Source organism: Colletotrichum chrysophilum (assembly GCF_026319265.1).
Source record: "Colletotrichum chrysophilum strain AFK26 chromosome Unknown scaffold_108, whole genome shotgun sequence".
Classification (NCBI taxonomy): Eukaryota; Fungi; Ascomycota; class Sordariomycetes; order Glomerellales; family Glomerellaceae; genus Colletotrichum; species Colletotrichum chrysophilum.
In genome coordinates, this window is record NW_026517395.1 from 139,153 (window position 1) to 159,320 (window position 20,168).

Here is a 20,168-nt window from a genome sequence, read left to right on the forward strand (position 1 = left end):
GGAAACAATTATTTCGCGTTTACGCGCTAGTCCATACATGTGCGTGGTTCTAGCGAAGGCCTGGTTAAGAACTTCAAGTCGAGAACTATAAACAATTAACAGATGACTCGGCCAACAGCACGAGGACTGGAGGATGAGTCAGAGTGCGTATCTATATATATATGCCAAGTTGGGCGGGGTGGGCACGAGGGCCGCTTACATACGGCCAGGTATCGTTGCATGTAGTAGCATTTGCTGTTCTTTTTTGTGACCACTCATTTACTATTTTCTCTTGTGCGCAATAGAGGACGGTCAAACATGTGTCTGTTGAGGAGAGGGTGAGGTCTCAATTGTGCCGGTATGGAATGGTCTAGATTATCCGTGGGCGACGGCCCGGCTGGATTTGAAAAATGGGCCATGGTTGCTTTATATTGTTTCAGTCAATAACTAACTCGCTTTGGTATCAGAGTGCTCAGAGAGAGGGCCGCGGTTGTGATGTAGTCTCGGGCATGACGTGCGCCTTGGTGAGGAGCCGCTGCATTCCTTCTCTACAGGCACTTTGCAACTACAATGAGGGGTATTCAAGCGTGTCAAGCTCCGATACTCGGCGCCCCGCAGGTTGCTGACCCTGGATGCCAACAGCGTTGCCCAGCTTTTTTTTCCCCCCTCCAATCCCTGCGGATTTATACGCCTCGAGTCAAGCGCTGGCAAAGTTCGAATTCGCATACGCACAGCAAATTACTACTTTTCTCCAGCCTTCGACTCCGTACTACCTACCACCTAATTCAACGAACACAAGCACGGGTGGGGACACACCGACGACAAATACAGCGTTTGGATACCTGGTTTTTGTCAGTCTCCTCTCTGTCCTAGCGCCGGTGGGGCCCTCTTTCTTCATCGGCCTAATCTTGACCCTGCATTGACTCATTTTATCAACTTGGCGCGGTCAACTTTTTGCGGGCATCCAGTGCGAACCTCTGTCTCAGCAAGCCCAGTGAGTCGTCGTCTCGGTCAGATATTCATTGCCCGTTGATTCATTGTTACATGCGTTGGGTTCTAACTTCCCGGGCACTGCAGAATAGCAGACAGTAGGGAGCAACCTGCCAGCCAAAATGCCGTCCTTCGAACTAGGCCAGTCTATACCTCCTGACACTGCCCATGTAAGGACAGCTTGTTTCCGACACCTTGCAGATGGGTAAGAATGACTGACGGTTCACTAGGCAGTCAGCGTTCACCTACCAACCTGGGAGGCGAATGTAGGTTATGAAGAGGGCCAGCCATGGGTCGTGAACAAAATGACAACTGGATATCCAAGGTGGGTTTTGTTGCAAGAATACTTCGAAGCCCCGGCTCACCACGAGTGTAGATTTTTCATTCACAAGAGCGTAGTGGCACTGGCAGAGGAGCTGGTGTCACAGTATGGCCGAACTGGTCAGCAGGCTATGCTGTTCCCTACTTCCCGCATTGCTAGACGGTGCCTAGACTTTGTCAAGAAGAATTCAGATCCATCCGCCTCTTCCGACGCCACCGTCATTGACTTTGGACTGAATGAGTCCAGAGACGTTTCGCCCCTGTTGCGCTCCTTGTCGCCGACTGTTTCTGCCGTCTTTTATTCTCAGGATGCATTCCCTGTCACCAAGCAGTACTGGCAACACACCGGAGATGGCGTATCAAGTCGCCGAGCCGAGTTTTGCCACGACCTGCTCAGGGAAGGTCTTCTAACCGCCATCGAGAGACCTTCGTCTCCGGTTGGCAAGGCTTGCCGTGGCCCCAGAAGATATCATCGCCCGTCGTCCATCGACGATACGAAACATCCTGCCCCGAAACCAACTTCTTCAGGTGCGCCCGAGGCACAGGAGAGTCTACGTTTTTTGGAAGAGCGTTTCGGACGCAACCTTGACCTCTCCCTCGTCGAGCGTGCAAAGTCTGCCATCAAGCGCAGAATCGCTGGCGCCGTGGCCGCTGATATGGAAGCCAGCATCACTTCGTTGCCTCCCATGGGGAAGAACACTAGAGGCCAGGAAGACCTCCAGGAGGGCGATGTGCACTTGTTTCCCTGTGGCATGAATGCCATCTTCAACGCTCACCGGGCTATGACGCGTGCCAGGGGTAACATGAAGTCCATCAACTTCGGATTTCCTTACGTGGACACCCTGAAAATCCTGCAAAAATTCGGCCCTGGCTGCGTATTCTACGGTCATGCCTCGGAGGAAGATCTAGATGATCTCGAGAAGCGCCTAGGAGATGGGGAACGATTTCTGGCGCTCTTCTGCGAGTTTCCCGGGAACCCTCTTCTGACCTGCCCTAATCTGTCCCGGATTCGAAGTCTTGCGGACAAATACGATTTCGGTGTTGTCGTGGACGAGACCATCGGCAGCTTTGTCAACGTGGATGTTTTACAGTACGCCGACATCGTCGTGAGCAGTCTGACCAAGATTTTTTCAGGTGATTGCAATGTCATGGGTGGTAGTGCCATCTTAAATCCTGGTGGCAGATACTACCAGGCTCTGAAGACTGCCTGGGCTGAAGACTTGGAAGATACGTATTGGCCCGAAGACGTTGTCTTTATGGAGCGGAACAGCAGAGACTTCGCGTCTCGCGTCGAGCGCATAAACACGAACTCAGAAGCCATCTGCGACATCCTCTCAGCCCACCCACTAGTCAAACGTGTCTATTACCCCAAGGTGAACCCGACAAGACCCAATTACGACCTGTGCAAGCTACCCGAGGGGGGTTACGGGGGGCTTCTGTCCGTAACGTTCAAGCAGAAAGAGAATGCCATGGCCTTCTTCGACTCGCTCGAGACAGCAAAGGGACCAAGCCTAGGTACCAACTTCACCCTGACGTCGCCCTACGTGCTTCTGGCGCACTACCAGGAGCTGGACTGGGCGGCCGGTCTGGGCGTTGACCCAGATCTGATCCGCGTGAGCGTCGGCCTGGAGGAAACAGACGAGTTGAAGCACATTTTCGCGCTTGCCCTCAAGGCAGCAGAAGAACAGAAGGTTGTCTGAATTTGACAATCATATCGCAAGGCTACCAGCTGTTAAACAATAACAACAACACCAGCGACATGCTAGAGTCACCGAGTCATACACTGGCCAACCTGGATGAAAATAAGAAGAATTGGGATAAGGAGTCCAAAGTTCGACTTAGTCGCCCAGTTTCGCTACTGAGAACTTGTATCAGAATTGTCAAGGGTATCTCTTAGCGAAACCTATAAATCAGTGAATAGTGTAACAGGTCATCCTCCCAAATTCAGCCCATGGTTACATGATGGAACACTCAGAATGAACATATTCGGGCCCGTAGTCCTCGATGCCTCGCTCGATTTCATTGGCGCGTTGTTTCTCCTTGGCCTCCTTCGGAAAATACTTGCGCATGTATTTTTCCAGCTGCATGTCCAGATTGTCTACCACATTGTTCCATTAGTACGCAACATACTCAAGGCTTGCCACCTTTACTGGAAGTCAGTTTTTGTGAGGGACTATCATTCTCACCTGCGGATGCTTTCATGACTGTGTCAGCTCTGCACAGTGGGCAGTTTTTCTCGTTGCGACGCTGGATCTTGACGATGCACCTGATGCAAAAAACGTGCTGACAGGCCAGCCGAACCGGCCGGTAGGCGATAGAGAAGCAAATCGGGCACAAGTAGTCGCTGATCTGCGGAACGACAGACACCAGGTCGGTCGACATCTGGGCGCATATATCCTTGGCAACGGATCCAGCCAGCAACTTGTCGGAGTGAACTTGGGTCGGAAAAGACTTGGAAACTCCAAGACAAGTCCGCTTATCAAACTCTGCGTCTGTTAGTCTTCCTTTGGCACCGAAGCTAGTGTTGACTGCATAGCAGCGAAGTGAAATATCCAGAAAGCCACGTACTTTTCAGAATCTTATAGATAGCGATCTGATTGATCTCCTGAAACTGCAGATTCTTAAGCAAGACAGCATTCAGACTCATGAAGCGCACTAGAGCCTCCCTGCTCTCGGGGATTTTGAAGGCTTTGGCCAAATTTCGTTTAGTGATCTCCGCCTGAAACCACTGTAATTGTTTTGCGGCAGTCTGACTGTCGCGAGCGCCATGATCCTGTTCATTGGTTGAGAAAAAGACTTGGGCGTCGAGGTACAACTCAAAGATAGCCCGCCACCTCGCGAGATCGCTTTTGGAGAGTCGGCTTGGCTTGGTGAGATGCGACACATCCTGACGAAGGGCAATAATCTCTGTCACCATAGCCTTCTCTTCTCTGGCCTGGAGTGCGTCGAGGTTGTTGACATCGCTCTGGAGTATGTCGAAAAATTCACTGTCAAAGACAAGGGGTACCTCGATGCGCTCATACTTCTCGAAAGGTGCCGGTTGATCCTTGATCGTAGACAACCTGGCCTCCACGGCAGCAATGGTCACGTCAGACTCAGAGATGAGCGACTCTGATGAAGCCTCTTCCGGCGACTGAGATCCTGAGGATTGCAGCTGATCCATGTCAAAGTCGCCCTCCGAAATAGGAGACTGGAGTGCGGCAATGCGTTGAAGAAGAGCGCGAGACGAAGGGGTTAATGAGGCATCTACTGCATTGCCATCGCACATGTGGACCTCGACAGTCAGCTTGGGTCGTAGCAATTTGGAATTTCCAGCAGCTGAGAAATCGTCAACACATGTTGGTGCGGACGTCTGTTCGAGCGGCGGTTGCAAATGTTGAAAGAGGGTGAGAGCCTACCATTAAGACGGTATTTAGCGGCCAGCGGCGAATCAACAGCAGGGTCGAGGAGTTGACGCAAGGTCTCTGGGTCGAGTCCAAGATCGTTCAACTCGCCAGAAACACGCTTGAGAACCTTTTTCAGTTGGCTATATGGGACGGCGAGATCAACCCAGTGAGGTGGGAAACCTATGAGGTACTGTCAGCCAGTCTCATTCTTCGGGGACATGTATGTACGCGAAGGGGCACGTACCTTCCCGCCTGAGCGTCTCTTTGAAATCATGGGCAAACTTCATGGCTCATCAAATCACTAGTGCAAGTATACGAAAACGACAGTCTTGGCGCCGAATGAAGACATGGCTTTCCCGTGTAAGCGTTGCTGGCCTTGGGTTGTTGGTAGGAAGGCATCAAGAAGATAGACCACGGGTGGTGTTAAGGCGACGATTGCGCTATATAATGAGCAAATAGGCACGTAACGAATTTTTCTTTCTTTGTTCTTCCCCCCGACTTGCTGAGCTTTCGCAGCTGTCACGGGCAGGGACATGGGTGGCGTCAGTGACAGGTGCAAGTACAGGTACGGCGGGTACAGGCCGCTTGGGTAGATGCACCTACGCTGGGGAGTTCCGCTACCTACCCAGGCACTTTCGGTAGGTAAAGAGACGACAGCCCACGTCACCTCCCCGAGGTACCACATGTAGACCTACATGCTGGTTTAGCGCCTGCAATGGTCCGAGTTTATGGCATTCAGTAATCCGTGGATCCGTTATCGCCAACCGCGCCTCGAACTCACCAACTCCAGAGTCTAGACCATTAAAGACAAGGCTGTGCTTGTACTTCAGTTGGTAACCCTGAATCGGGAAAAGCCACGTTTCAAACATATCCTTGCTTAGCTTCGTAGATACTAGGTAAAAGTTGCAGAAAGGTGAAAACAGCGCTGGAGCCGTATTGAGTGTAGCTAAGAAGGGGGAGCAGCACCGGACGGGTAGAGTGGCCCGGTGGAAGCGGCATAATCTTGCAACTTGTGGACGCCATGCCGTCTTTTCGAGGTTCGAGGTCAGAACTATGTTAAGCTGCAACTAGGTATGATTGAATGAAAAGAAACTGCAGAATTGCCTTCTTTTTCTTTTCGCCCGGAGATGGCGGGATTTAAGAAAAAAAGGAAAAAAAAAACCTGCGCAGTGGCCAGTGGTCACAGCGCGACAAGTGGAGCATTAAAGTGCACGGTGCGGTGAAGTCACAAACTCTTTACTAAGACATGTCTCTGTCACATGGTTATGTTGTATGTGTATCTTATTCGACAGCTAGATAATATGGAGGAACTGCAATGTATGTTTGAAAACTCGTAGCTATAGGTGTGTGAAGAGACGAATACTCATACAAGACCCCCCTGGCTGCCTGAAAACTCATTTGTCCACTGCATTGAGTTCGCAGTTGATATCCCGTGAACTGGACGCTGGATGACTCATCGGGCTCGATTGGCCGCGACATCTCGGGTTGAAGAAAACGAAGTCCTTCTCACCTCAACTCACAACCAAGCCTGCGCCCAACGTTGAGATTCATGGTACCGAGACGGCGTAGGTCTGTATAGTTCGATGATTTCTAAGTCTTGTTTTGGTCCGCCTCATCACGTCGAATTTGGATGCTGCCTTTCATCGACCATCTTCGCTGGATCGTCTTTTACTCTCCCGATATATCAGGCGTTATAAAATCAAGACTGCCGCTCCATCACCTAACTGAAGGCGACAATCACATAGTCGTAACAAGACATGGGCGCTCAACAATCCTCCGGTCGCGACCAAACGGCCGGGACGGCGTCTCAGCCCATAAAAACATGCTACTACGAGCTACTCGCCGTCGAGCGCGATGCCAGCGATGACGAGTGCGCCATCCTATTCCAATTCCAAGCCTTCCTTATACTGATTTTCTGTAGGATCAAGAAGGCCTACAGGAAGCGTGCTTTAGAGCTCCACCCAGATCGAAATCATGGCGACGTCGACAATGCCACCCGACGCTTCGCCGAGGTCCAAGCCGCCTACGAGGTTCTTTCCGACCCTCAAGAGCGAGCATGGTATGATTCGCATCGCGAAGCCATTCTGCGTGGTGCCGACCCAGAAGATGCAGATGGGCTCGGGTCCGAGTTCAATAACGTTAAGCTTACCTCCACGGATGATATCTTCTCCTTGATCCGTCGCTTCAATGCCACTGTCCCCTTCACGGACGAACCGTCCGGGTTCTTCGGCATCGCAAAGGCAACGTTTGATCACCTACTGGACGAAGAAGTCGCTGCTGGAGAGTATGCGCCCGGAAATATGCCTGACTATCCTACATTTGGCATTTCCGACGATGGATATGAGGATGTCGCCAAGCCCTTTTACGGTGCTTGGGCAAGTTTCTCGACACGAAAGACATTTGCCTGGAAGGACAAGTACAGAGTGTCAGATGCGTCTGATCGTCGTGTACGCCGTCTTATGGAAAAGGAAAACAAGAAGTTACGCGACGAAGCCATTCGCGACTTCAACGATGCCGTAAGATTTCTCGTCACATTTGTACGGAAGCGCGACCCCCGATACCTTCCCAACACCCAGACTGCTGCGGAACGCCAAGAGTCTCTGCGAAATGCCGCAGCTGCTCAGGCAGCTCGCTCGCGTGCCGCCAATCTTGAAAAGCTTTCTGACGCCGTTGTTCCCGACTGGGCCCAGGCTCGGGATGATGCGGACGCCGGTGGTCATTTCCCCGAAAGCGAGGAGGAGGAATCAGAGGTCGAAGTTCTCGAGTGTGTCGTGTGCAACAAGACTTTCAAGAGCGAAAAGTCGTTTGAAGCACATGAGCGGAGCAAAAAGCACCTGAGGGCAGTTCAGCAACTTCGACGTCAAATGAGAGACGAAGATATGGATCTCAACCTCCGAGAAAGCTCCACGGTGCAAATTAAGAAAAGTGAGGCGGAAAACAAGGCAGAGCTCGAGGATCTTCAAAATCTGGAGAGTGACAATGTGCACGAGGTTGATGGGGAGGAGAGTGTGCCGGACGTCACCTTATCGACAGCCAAAGAAGCCGTCGATTCTGACGCTGCTTCGGACTCCTCAGACGACGATGAATATGCTTCCCGCGCCGAAGTAGAGCAGCGGCTTTTCTCCAACGACACGACACTGCGGCAAAGTGGACAAGAGAGCACGTGCAAGCCTGACAGTGACCAAGTTGCCAATCTCATCGGGCCCCTCTCTATTGGCGACGATGGCGACGATCGTCAACAGCCCAAGAAAATTGGCAAGGCCAAGGCTAAACGCGAGAAGAAGGCAGCTCGTGAGGCAGCGGGGGAGTCTCAGGCCGGCGTAGTAAGTTCCGACTTGTCCTTTCCCGCTCTGCATCGTCGCTAATGAACTCAAAGCACACTTGTGGTGTTTGTCAATCAACATTCTCCTCCAAAACGAAACTTTTTACCCACATTCGAGAATTGGACCACGCGACACCGACATCGAAGACTACGGGTAGAAGGAAGAAGCGATAGATTACCTAAATAGGAAGTAGTACCGCGCCATCTCCGCGTACTACGACTTGTACCCGTAGCATCTCGCTAAATTAAAATGTCCAAATCCATGCATCCAAACCTATGCTGCTAAAAGAAGCCTTTAATGTTCCCCGGCCGGCCCTGTTGCGCCTCAATGTGCTGGTCGTGGATAGACTGATGCCCAGATCACGAATAAAGAAATGTCATCCCGACACCGAACGGGTTTGCTGACCGCCTGTGCGCCTTGCTCGCCTCAAACATCGAGGATAGTGTCTCCATCGTCATCGCTAAGGGTTTCCACCTCGTCAATCGCACTCTCTCTCTCTTTACCGCCTACTCCAGCAACAGGATCGTTGTCTGCGACATGTATCACGGCCTTGCCTTGCACATGCTTAACATTGCGTCGCCACTCGGACCAATCATCGTCATCTTTGATTAGAAACCCAATCAGCATGCTAGGATCCATTTCCCTGACATGCAATCGCCGCAGCCTCCGGGTATGGGCGGTGTCAATGTCCGCGTCAGTATATCTTGATGGATCCGAATGATAAGGAAGAGCTGGACGCGTGTGGTGGGGATCTAGATAGAACAGGAAGGAACCTTGTGCCCCTATGAAATAGTGTGAGGCAGATGGCCGGCCTCTGCGGGAGAATTAGTACCACACCAAGCTCCTGTATCCGGGACCACTCACCCGGCGATACCTACGGACTGTGGCATCTGTAGAGCAGCGATCAGAGCATCCCAGTAGACAGGTGTGATCTTGTCGATACCCAGCCTCGTACCCACCAGAATGAGTGTCGGATGGAATCGAGTGCCATCAGGCTTCGCAATCTTCATAAATTTGTCCTCGTAAACGTCCGGTCCATCGCCAGTAGAATATACCCTCAAAGACGGTTGCTCTTGGGCGTTGGTCAGAGACCTGCAGTCGGTGGTTAGATCATCTGTGACTTCAAACATAACCAGATGGACCACAGTCAGATATAACTTACTGGATGCAGCGGGCAGTCGCAGACGGGCCGAACCATTCCCCAGGATATTTTCCGCAAGCAACTGCGCCGTGTTGGACAAATTGATGAATCGAAAAAGACGCCCTTGGATCATCGGCGAACATGGAAAGCAGTTGACGTTCCATACTTCGTGATGCACCTCGTCGCCAATCTGGACCAACCATTTTTAGTCGACTTGATCACTCATCGGCGACACCCATTATGGAAGCCAGGGGTTTTAGGGCTGAAACGCAGAGCAGACAGGACGTACCACGACCGAGATTGGTGATAGCCATCGCGTTCGCCAGAAGCATCTGACCCGACCGAATCATGCAACCCCATCCGCTGTCGGATGAAAACCCACTTTGATCAACCAACTGACTCTTGATCCGCATCGACAAGGACAACGCTGATGAAGCGCGAGGATCAGTAGACTTGGCTATAAGCTCGAATTCGGACCGATATGTCATCCAGAACTTGGACTCGAAATCATCCAAGAATGCAGCGGGCCAACCTCCATCTTGAACAGAGTAATCATCGTCGTACGCCAAAGAGGAGGAGAAACTGCTGGACACTGAATCGGGAGGAGTCTCGGGACCCAGAGCTGGGGGCACTGGTGATGGGCTATTAACGTTGGTCTGGGAACTGGCAGTGTCTGTTGTAGGCTGCGTCTGGCCACGGCTGCCCTTATCTTTACCAGCCTTGGTGCTTAGATTGTATGACCGACCCAAGCACCAGACGGGAAGGTCGACCCGGTAGTCATTTGTAGGCTCAGGATCCCAGAATATCTGCACGATTCGACGGTACCGGCCGAGATCCACAGCAGCCATCGCGGATGCCATCGAGAGTATAGGCTCGGTCCAAATGCCGAGAGGATGCTGGTGTTTGCGTCTGGGGGTCAGCAGCCGAAACAGAAGCTGAGATCGAAGACACAGAGGCGAGCGCGAGGTGACTGTTGACAGTGGACACTGCTTGTATCGCGCTGTCGCCAGGAGTTCTAGAGCGACGTGATGAATTGGGCTGAGCCTCGCCGGTGGTTGATGGTTCCGTGATCGCGCGAACACGGCTGAACAGTGCTAGGTCGGAGCAAGGTGATCACCTGCTATGTACAGAGTATATCGGAGAAGGCAGATTGGGGTAAGGCACAGAAATACGTACACTGAGGCTCGATGGGGAGGGATCTGCGGGGTAAGACAGTGCTCAGTTCGTAGATTCGCTACTAAGGTACAGCGGATTCCACATACTTTGCCTTTGCCAGGCGACGTTAGGAAAGATGGGATGTGTAGGTTGAGAAGGTCCTCCCTAAGCTGCCCAGCCGATGGGTAACAGCCACAATCAAGTGGCCCTGTGACGCATCGGCCTACCTGGTATGCTGTATGCATGGCGGGGCTTAGTGATGTGAGGTACGCTAGTCACTGTACCAACCTTACCTTTGATAGCCACATGGGGCCATGATTGGCATGTCAGCGGGTCTTCTACCTAATCGCCACCTGTATTTCGTTAACATGCTATGGTGGCGATTGGGCGACACACGACTAATGGACGACTACGGAGCACCGAGATGGTCCTCTTTTGATCGTCTCAACGTGCCCCACTTCAACCCACCTGCACCCGTGTTATCGATAAGCGGCTCAAACCCGTGCGTGGTCACCTTCATCCAGGCTCTATTTTTTTCTTTGCGTCAGAGCCCCCCACCTACGATTCCCATCGACGGCCGAAAGTTTGGATTTCCTAGCTTCGGAAAAGGTCGACTTTCGTTTCCCGAGGCCCTCTCACGGGGCTTCTTCCACGGAAATTCTCTCAATCACAAACAAAGCCACAACTTTCCCTACCAGCAGTGGTTCACGCGTAGGTGATGCCACGTCGTGGCAAGAGAGGCGGTGCGAGAGCACTGTCAGGCAGGTCTTTTCAATTGCGACCTAGTCTAGCTACGGATCGGTATCCTGCCTCAGTCAACGCTGCTTCGACCGGTTAGTTGAAACTGTTCCCAGCTGACGGATTCATGTGCCGTAAACCAAGATTGACGCCTTTGTTCCAGGGTTTACGTTGCAGGATGAGGCCCGTAGCACCGCGCACCGTTCCTCGCCCTGGAGTGCCGATACGAGACTACGACATCAACCTGTCAAATTTGTCAGCAACGGATCTATCGAGCCCCTCAAGGAACTGGAACAAGAGATCTTGCACAAAGCCGAGGCTGCTCAACTCGAATACAAAGCGCACGACAAGTTGATCCTGCAGTCTCGAGACAACGCGACACAGCTCCACGAGACTAAGGGAACATCGCCAGGAATTGACAACGAAACCTCCGAAATGGACCCGGATGCCACTGCTCTTCCAGATCTCAAGATCGATCTCGCCCTCAAGCCGCCTGAGCAGGCGTCCGAGTCGCTGCCGTATTTTCTTGATGTCACAGGTGACAGAGACTTGCAGCACAATGTCGCCGTTGGTTTTGAATTCCGATGCGCCTCGCCTGCCGCGTCCGACTCGAGTGAGGAGGTCATTTTGTTCAAAGGCCGTAATAAGGCTGCTCCTGAAGCTTCCGGCGGGACAGAGAAGCCATTCAACCTACATGGAATATGTACGGAGATCAAGGCCATGGAGCAGACCGTCCTACCGAGCAATAGTGATACGGAGGGCTCGGCAGATGACAGTTTCAGCCTCGAGCGCAAACAACCCCGAGGCGCAAGAGCAGCAAAACGTCTTGCCGATGAGGAATTGATTGCAGACTACATTGCTAACATGCGGGAGCATGGCGATGGCGAAGGCCTACTACCGGCAGACGCATATTCTCGACGAGACTTGGGCGGCTCCCTCAGCGAATTTGAAAGTATCGACGGGTCTCTCGATACCCTCGCAGCCCAGCAGGCAAACTCTTTGTCGGATGATAGCAGCGAGGCGCAGATAGCAACCAATGCTGATGGTTTGAACGACGCCAGGATTGCCGACCACGCACCCAAAGATCACCAGGCCGGGAAAGGCAAAGTCGTATGCGGCAACAATGCAGTTCCAGATTCTCTCCACACAGACTTGCCTAGCCTGGGTTCATTCGATGCATCTCACGGTGAAGAGGCAATTCTACCCAGCGAAATCAGCGATCAGGAAGACGATGAGGATGACCTATTTCGTTTAGCGGCAGACCGATTTGCTGGTGAGATCGATGGCTTCGACTTCATGGATTGGGATCGACCTGCTTTGAAGCGTAAGAAGGGCAAGGGCGCTAAAAATAGGATTCCAGTATTCGACATATCTGATTCGGAGCTTGAGGAGAAGATGCTGGCGGCTTGGAAGAATGACCGCGCAGAGAAGGCCGAGAGAAAGCGAGAGCGACAGGCCTTGCGCGCCCAAGGCCTACTTGGAAAGAACGTCAACCCTGAAGACTTGAGGGTGAAGTATCCCCACGGCATGGGTCTAGACCAGATTGCCGATGAACTTCGGACATTTCTCCTAGGCACCAACACCATGTAAGTCGGCAGTTGCTACCTATCCGACTTGTCTTCAACAGACCCCAAAACTGACAGCAGCGCGCAGCCTCACGTTACCCCCTATGGACAATCATGCCCGGAAAGTTATTCATGAGCTGGCGAGCAAGTTTAACATCAAATCCAAGTCAACCGGGTCAGGCGACCAACGTCGCCCCATGCTTCATCGCACCCTTAGAACTGCCAAGTTTGCAGAGGAAGTGTTTGATGCCGCTATCGCTCGTGTCGGTCGCAAGTATTTCCCCCGCAATGATACTACCCTCCGAGCCGCTGTACAAAAACAATCAGCGCGTCGTGGGAGAGGCGGCGGGCATGCAGGCGTTATCTATCGGGATGGAGAAGTCGTGGGCGGATCGGCGCCGGAACTGGGCCAGGAGAACAAGGGGCGGGCGATGCTGGAAAAAATGGGCTGGAGCAGCGGCACCGCCCTCGGTGCGCTCAATAACAAAGGCATCTTGCAGCCAGTGGCCCATATCGTCAAGCGCAGCAAGGCGGGTTTGGGATAACATGCTTCGCCGGCGTTCGGGAGATGGTGTGCCCCGTATAGCGGTATCGAATGGCACACGGGCTGGGCTAGGTGCACCAGACCAGCCGGCACCAGGTCAGCGGCTTGGAAGAGTAATTTCAAAACGTTCAAAAGCCAAGGTCCAGGTGTTGTGTTCATGTGCACGAATTCATTCGTCCGAAAACCCTATTTCTCAAGGTGTATTGTACAGCCCGCAAACCCCGTTTGACCGTGAAGACATTGCCCCCAATAAAAGCAAACCATCCGTAACGCATTAAGAGACTCCAAGGATATTGGGAACCTTGGCAGGTCTCATCATGACACCCAAATGCCAAGTAAAATCCAATGCCCGAAAAGAAAAGCAGCGCAAGCACCCCTTATTTCGTGGAAGAAGAGTACTTGGTAACGGCCTTGGTGCCTTCCGAGACGGCGTGCTTGGCCAGCTCACCGGGCAGAATAAGACGGACACTGTAGTTGTCAGACAAATGGATCCGTGTCAAGGTCAGCGAATAACTCACGAGGTCTGGATCTCGCGGGACGAGATAGTAGACTTCTTGTTGTAGGCGGCCAGCTTGGAGGCCTCAGAGGCGACGCGCTCGAAGATGTCTGCGTGTATATTAGAATGACGCGCCTGCGATGCGAAGCGTAATTTCATACCGTTGACGAACGAGTTCAGGATAGACATAGCGCGGTTGGAAATACCGGTGTCGGGGTGGACCTGCTTGAGGACTGTTTCGAGTTAGCAAATTGGAGTGCAAATTATGCGCGTGTTGTGCACGCGTCGCGAGGGAACGCAACATGGAAAGCTGAAAAAAGACTTACCCTTGTAGATGTAAGAAGAGTAGGTCTCCTTGCGAGACTTGGTGCGCTTCTTCTTGTCGCCAGAAGCAGCGGTCTTCTTGCCGGCATCCTTCTTCTCAGGGGCCTTGGAGGCAGTGGAAGGGGCCTTGGAGGCGGGCTTCTTGTCGGCGGCCTTGGGGGGCATTTTGACGGTTGGTTTGGAGGAGAGTGGAAGTTTGTGTGGTGGTGAAAGTAGTTGAGATATGCGATGTCTGACGACGGGTTGTGAGGCTGGTTGATGAAGTGAGAGAGATGTTGTGGGATGGACAAGATTGGGGGGGGTGGACTGGGTTTTTGTAGCTGGACGCGACAGGCACTAGCGGCATTACTGATTTGATGCGAGGCCAGAGTGATTTTGGGGGGAAGAGCCTCGGAGGGGGGTGGGTGGTCAGTGGGCAGCAGCTGGTGGACCAGGGGTGCCGTGCTGCGCGACAGTAACCCGGGTGTCCTTCAACAGCCAGCCTTGGGTTATGAGTGGAGACCGCGACAGCGGCTGCCGGACTAGGATACACACGCGTTCGCGCTAAAAAATACGTGCAGACAGGTAACTGTTTTTTTTTGTTGGTTTTCGTGATTCGCGTGTCACCCGGCGGGTTTACCGATCAGAACCAATCACAGCCCAGGAAACACGCCCAAAAATCCCCCAGAGTACGGCGGGTAGGCAAAAGCATGGGAAAATAGAAGGGAAACGCAACCTGCGCACTGCCCAATCAGGAAATTTCTGGGGGAAAGCTGTCGCCTGCTGCCGATGCGTCTTGAGGATAAGGGACTGGATGGAGTTTGGCGTTAGTGCTCAACTCAGGACTTCAGGAGCAAAGCGTATGCTCTCATTCCCGAACAACGACTTCAGGTCCAGAATGCAGATCCACCATCTGTCGCAAAGGAGACTCCTCGGCAACACATCGTGAGGCAAGAAAAACGCACAAGCTGCGAATTAGAATCGAAATAATTTGTAGTCTACTGTGTCAACGTGCATACAAGTTGAGAGATGGGTGACGATGCATCATCAGTATAAATCATGAGCAATAGGCGTTAACTGTAATCAATCGTGCTTGCCTATCTCAGGACTCGAGAGACACATCCTGTCGCTACCCACTCCTAATGCCTGCATAGGTAGAGCGCATTCTGCCACACGACAGGCAGAGAATGGATTATTCTGTCTCTTCCGCTTCCGCTCCTGCATGGGATTTACCGCCGAACGCGATGTCGTGCTAAAGTTTCCACCATGAGGTAGGTACGCGTCACTGCCCTCAACGCGGGTGGATGGTACCTGAACCCAGTGACAGTCTGTTCGAGTGACACTAAATCCCCTGATCCAGCATTAGGTAAGGTACCTAAGTAAAGGGAGCCTCGGCGGCCAAGGCACAATAGCCAAGCGTGGAGACAAATCTAGATCGCGACGCGTCCTCTCCGTCGCAAAAACGCCAGAGTCCGAACCACCGCAGAAGCCAAATCGGTGGATTCCTCCAGTTCCGATTCTTAGCCCCTCTTTCCCCCCTCTTCCGAGTCCAGCATTCTCCATTGCCACAAGGCTAAGTCATTTAACACATCACGGATGCCACGCAGGGATTCGGACCCTAAGGAAGCTGTTCCTAAGGACCAAGAGAGGGCGCTGGATCTGAATCTGTTTGTCGGGACGGGCCCGAATGCGTGGGTTAGAGTAAACCAACACATTAGGCTGCAGAGGATCCAGCCAACTGGGGCGTTGGAGCATGCCGTCTCGTGCGCATTTCAGGGTCTCTTTCCAGCCTTGGGCCAGAACACGCGTGTATTTACGGTAGAGGTGGCTCACGCTGCGAGAGAAGAGGGGGGAATTTGTACCCCATGGATTTCATATGGAAGCACATAATGAATCTTACCACACCCCTCATAAGCATAGCTGGGTGAGTACGCCTGCTTATTCAAGGTACAAAACCGCGGAGAACAGGTTGTCATACGTGCGTCCGAAGCTCAGAACGGATTCGGGAACAAAGGTTGGAGGCCGTGATTTGGCATCGACACTTGAGTCAAAAGTGGTGGATATGGGGCGGTTTTACGACGAATCCGACCTGAATGATTGAGGCTGTCATGTTGATCCCGACATTGGTTTCCTCGCGTGCTCGCAAGTATGATTGGGTTGTTTGTGAGGGCAATTGGGACAGAGAGACAGACGGTGAGAGGAAAAGGGAAAATAGAAAACCAGAAGAGCAGAGTGAAATGCGGAAAATAGGCAATAACAGACGGAAGTGGAATCAAGAAAGAATAGTGAGTGATGGAACGAGGAGGATGGACCAGTAAAATAATTAGAAGGTACAACGAAGTAAAACCACAGCCGGACATACAAGCAACGATAACGATAATCTAAGCAGGTGTGGAAATGTCGAGAGGAGCAGGAGAGGACCCCGGGTTTTATTCCCTAGCGGAACGCAGGGCCCAGGCGGCTTTAGGGGGGCCGATACGTACCTTCCACCTTGGGTGCTCCTGCAAGCTCCAAAAAAAATGATGCACCACAACATGGAATTTCTGCTTTCGGCTTAGCGCTAAATTGCGCGCTGGTGATCCGTGATTGAGCTCCTCCAACGCGAAAACTACTTAACTTACTTCACTCCCCACCATCTTCGCTTCCTTCTCTCATCATCTCACATTTCCATCCCCAACCCCAGCGAACCAACACGCCAGTCGCACGCCAGTGTCAATCTTCGCAACCTCAAATTTTCCCACTCTTTCACCACACCAAACTCAATCAAAATGACTGGAGGCGGCAAGTCCGGCGGCAAGGCCAGCGGTTCCAAGAACGCGCAATCGTAAGCATTCCAATCCAGGACGCGCTCCGCGCACGGATTTCTTCGCGTTTGTACGCGCTGTTCAACATGTCTCTAACATCTCCTCAGCCGTTCCTCCAAGGCCGGTCTCGCTTTCCCCGTCGGTCGTGTCCACCGTCTTCTCCGCAAGGGCAACTACGCTCAGCGTGTTGGTGCCGGTGCCCCCGTCTACCTCGCTGCTGTCCTCGAGTACCTCGCCGCTGAGATTCTCGAGCTTGCTGGCAACGCTGCCCGCGACAACAAGAAGACCCGTATCATTCCCCGTCACCTTCAGCTCGCCATCCGCAACGATGAGGAGTTGAACAAGCTTTTGGGCCACGTCACCATCGCCCAGGGTGGTGTCTTGCCCAACATCCACCAGAGTAAGTTCGCTCCTATAGAGCATGTTCTGTACCTCTATTCTGACACCGTTCATAGACTTGCTGCCCAAGAAGACTGGCAAGACTGGCAAGAACCAGAGCCAAGAACTGTAAATGGGTTTCGCTGGTTTGGTTTTCTTTCGTGCTGGTCGGCTGCTTTGGGTTGTCATGACATCGGGGTCACGGTTCAGGGTTCATGGTTGATTTTCACGTTTGGGTTGTACAATAATACCACGGCAGCGGAAGCTGTGGTTACGAATGAGAATACCTTTTGAAGATCACTTTCTGCTATTTATTGGCTTGTTTTCATGTGTGTCATGATGTCGGACAGTGAATGGTTGCCACATGTCTGGTTGGGTTGGACACGGGACATTTGTTCGTGTTTCCGCAGCCAGGCCTTCCGGCGTAGTCCTCAGCCGTGCGATATTGAAACCGCCTCAGGCTCTGAACCCCTACATCTGCGCACGCCGGGGTATTACGGCATGCAATCTGGATTCGATGTCTTAGCAACATCGAATGTGGATTACGACAGGGTTGGTTCTGCGTGAACAATTCTGATGATTTGGCAAATAGTGCTGAATTGGGATACATGCATGCCCATACCGTCGCCGAATCCGAGAATCAATGCCTTCCTTTTCTGCTTCCATCGCTCAAAACTTCAATTGGCGCGGGGCTAGAGGACTTATCAGCGTGCCATAATGAGGTAATAGTAGACATGCTCGAAACTTACGGTCCAAGATAGGAGCACGGAGGTTACGCTCATACTTCGATCCTGTTGAACCACTATCAGCAACCATTTCAACGAACAATCGTGTAGTCGAGGGATGACGAACCGCCGGGTGCCGTGGGATGCACGTACGGCTCTGGGTGCTTCCATCTCGCCAGTAGCTTTTCCGTCTCGGACAGAAGCTCCTGTTACGCAGCGAATTAGCTTCTGTTCCTGGCGACCTGCCGCAACCATTGCCACATTCATCTGGCAGATGACCTTGACTAACTCACCCTTTTCTGCCGCGAATCCGTCACGCCGCGGTTTGCTTCGAAGAGAGATCTGATGTACAGGGCCTGGCCCCTCCAGAGATGACGGTGGACTGCCCAATCGAGAGCGAGCTTTAGGGAACGTCGATAGAGCGACCTATGAATGAACATGTCAGCTCAGTGACTCCCCATGGAGTCTAAGCATTGAGGGGACTCACAAGGCCGCTTGGCGAGTCGACATGTCGGCGGTAGAGGTCGCGTCGTTAGGTCGGGAGAGGAGGGGAAGTTGATGCGTCAGCTGCCACCCGAGTAAACCGGAGCGAATTGGCAGCGTAAGAATTCGCAATGGCGACAAATGGCGCGGAGGTAATAGGATGTCCAAGCCGTGCGGCTGACAGGTATGCGGCGCTCAAGGCTGACTAGATATGTGGGGCTGCACTGAACTGAAAACCTATAGCCTGAGGCAGTAATTAGGTATGAGCGCAGGGTATGGTTATTAAAATGATGCTATAGCTAAGTAACTATAGTATAAAGACTAGGTAAATTATCTATATAGCTTAAACATCCTATTTATATAAAGCACCTTACTGTTTTATTTTAGCTTAATTATAGCTTCTATTTATTTAAACTTATTTAATTATTAATTAAATTATTTAATAATTAAAGAATTATTATTATAGATTATACTTTTAAAAAAATATTAAAACTTAAAGTAAAATATAGTAAAACTTTTATTTTATTTTTATTTTATTTTAAAAAATATATAAATAGTATTTGAATTAACTATTAATATAAAGTAGTATTTTATGCGTTTTTTAACTATGTATTAAATATTTAATTTCTTATAATTATATTTAATATATAAACTTTATGTAGAATATTATGTAAAAACGAAATAAATTATATTATATTTATAATATTTTATATTAATTTATATTAGTTTATAGCTTTTAGAATAAGTTTAGTATTTATTAAAATATATATAACTTATAAATAGATATATTAAAATAATAAGCTTAATATATATTCTATATAATATTATAAATAAAAGCTTTAATAAAGAGATATATTATTATTTTAAGTATGATTAAATTAGTTATTTATAAAATAATTATTAAGAAACTAATAAAATAAAGGAATATTTTCAAATAATAAAAACTACTAAATAAATAATATATTTAGATTTTTAAAAAGTTGAAAAAAAGTATTTTAAATTAAAGAAATAAGTAATATTGATATTAAATTTGGTATAAAATATAGTACCAAAACGTAATCTAATTAAGAATAACTTTAATAAAAATATAGTATAAATATATTTTTTATAATACTAATAATTAAAATTAATAAAAGTATTTTTATTTATATTTTAATAAATTATAATTATAATATTTATATCATAGTAACTTATTAATATAATTATTATTTCTATTTATTATTGAATATACATTTTATAAAATATTTAATATGGCTAGATAAAATTATTCTAAACTTTATTATTATTATTATTATTTTCTTAAAAATATATATTTCATAAATATAAATGTATATTTCTTTTTAAGTAAAATTAAGTTTTTAGGTTTCATAATATATTATAAGTTAATATTTATATGTTAAGTTATCTTTTAAATTATTCGTTTTAAGTTTTATTAAGAGATTTTTAGTTTATTAATATAGAAAAGCTTATATTATATAACAAAATATCTATAAATATTAATTTATTTTATAACTTAAATAAAAATTATATTAATTTTAATATCTATATATTTTATATAATCACTTTTTTCTTTCTTATTTGAGCTTTTTTATATACAAAAGGGGGAGGTTAATATTAATATTATTTTCTTAAGTTTATTATTAATATTTAGTTATTCTTTAGATTAGAATAATACGTCTATTAATAATTTATTTTATTTTATATGTAAAGAGTTGTTTTTATTTAAAAACTTAATTTTTAAAAGTTTATAATATTTAGAAAACTTTATAATAAATTTTATTTTAAAATAAAACTTAAAAGGCTTTTTTATATATTTATTTTTAAATATAAAAGATTA

General features: G+C 49.3%; 8 protein-coding genes across 8 annotated transcripts; 4 read left to right on the forward strand and 4 right to left on the reverse strand.

Moving 5' to 3' along the window:
- Nucleotides 1-1,274: 1,274 nt before the first annotated feature.
- COL26b_010303 (uncharacterized protein) lies at nt 1,275-2,990 on the forward strand (the record flags this gene model as incomplete). The annotated part of the gene is made up of 1 exon (XM_053183009.1): nt 1,275-2,990. The coding sequence occupies one exon, from the start codon at nt 1,275-1,277 to the stop codon at nt 2,988-2,990; it is 1,716 nt and encodes a 571-aa protein (XP_053033080.1).
- A 255-nt stretch (nt 2,991-3,245) lies between these two features.
- COL26b_010304 (uncharacterized protein) lies at nt 3,246-4,963 on the reverse strand (the record flags this gene model as incomplete). Its single annotated transcript, XM_053183010.1, has 5 exons — nt 3,246-3,388; nt 3,477-3,776; nt 3,859-4,608; nt 4,689-4,856; nt 4,921-4,963. 5 exons carry the CDS (start codon nt 4,961-4,963, stop codon nt 3,246-3,248), a joined length of 1,404 nt encoding a protein of 467 aa, XP_053033081.1.
- A 1,470-nt stretch (nt 4,964-6,433) lies between these two features.
- Nucleotides 6,434-8,172, forward strand: COL26b_010305 (uncharacterized protein; the record flags this gene model as incomplete). Its single annotated transcript, XM_053183011.1, has 2 exons — nt 6,434-7,999; nt 8,146-8,172. 2 exons carry the CDS (start codon nt 6,434-6,436, stop codon nt 8,170-8,172), a joined length of 1,593 nt encoding a protein of 530 aa, XP_053033082.1.
- Nucleotides 8,173-8,859: 687 nt separating this feature from the next.
- COL26b_010306 (uncharacterized protein) lies at nt 8,860-9,988 on the reverse strand (the record flags this gene model as incomplete). Its single annotated transcript, XM_053183012.1, has 2 exons — nt 8,860-9,091; nt 9,537-9,988. 2 exons carry the CDS (start codon nt 9,986-9,988, stop codon nt 8,860-8,862), a joined length of 684 nt encoding a protein of 227 aa, XP_053033083.1.
- A 708-nt stretch (nt 9,989-10,696) lies between these two features.
- Nucleotides 10,697-13,143, forward strand: COL26b_010307 (uncharacterized protein; the record flags this gene model as incomplete). Its single annotated transcript, XM_053183013.1, has 3 exons — nt 10,697-10,797; nt 11,225-12,619; nt 12,687-13,143. The coding sequence occupies 3 exons, from the start codon at nt 10,697-10,699 to the stop codon at nt 13,141-13,143; spliced, it is 1,953 nt and encodes a 650-aa protein (XP_053033084.1).
- Nucleotides 13,144-13,519: 376 nt separating this feature from the next.
- On the reverse strand, nt 13,520-14,127 carry HH2B (histone H2B; the record flags this gene model as incomplete). Its single annotated transcript, XM_053183014.1, has 4 exons — nt 13,520-13,610; nt 13,661-13,748; nt 13,800-13,871; nt 13,965-14,127. 4 exons carry the CDS (start codon nt 14,125-14,127, stop codon nt 13,520-13,522), a joined length of 414 nt encoding a protein of 137 aa, XP_053033085.1.
- A 2,582-nt stretch (nt 14,128-16,709) lies between these two features.
- Nucleotides 16,710-17,256, forward strand: HH2A (histone H2A; the record flags this gene model as incomplete). Its single annotated transcript, XM_053183015.1, has 3 exons — nt 16,710-16,765; nt 16,853-17,145; nt 17,201-17,256. 3 exons carry the CDS (start codon nt 16,710-16,712, stop codon nt 17,254-17,256), a joined length of 405 nt encoding a protein of 134 aa, XP_053033086.1.
- Nucleotides 17,257-17,940: 684 nt separating this feature from the next.
- COL26b_010310 (uncharacterized protein) lies at nt 17,941-18,358 on the reverse strand (the record flags this gene model as incomplete). The annotated part of the gene is made up of 3 exons (XM_053183016.1): nt 17,941-18,054; nt 18,142-18,274; nt 18,336-18,358. The coding sequence occupies 3 exons, from the start codon at nt 18,356-18,358 to the stop codon at nt 17,941-17,943; spliced, it is 270 nt and encodes an 89-aa protein (XP_053033087.1).
- Between the last annotated feature and the right edge of the window lie 1,810 nt (nt 18,359-20,168).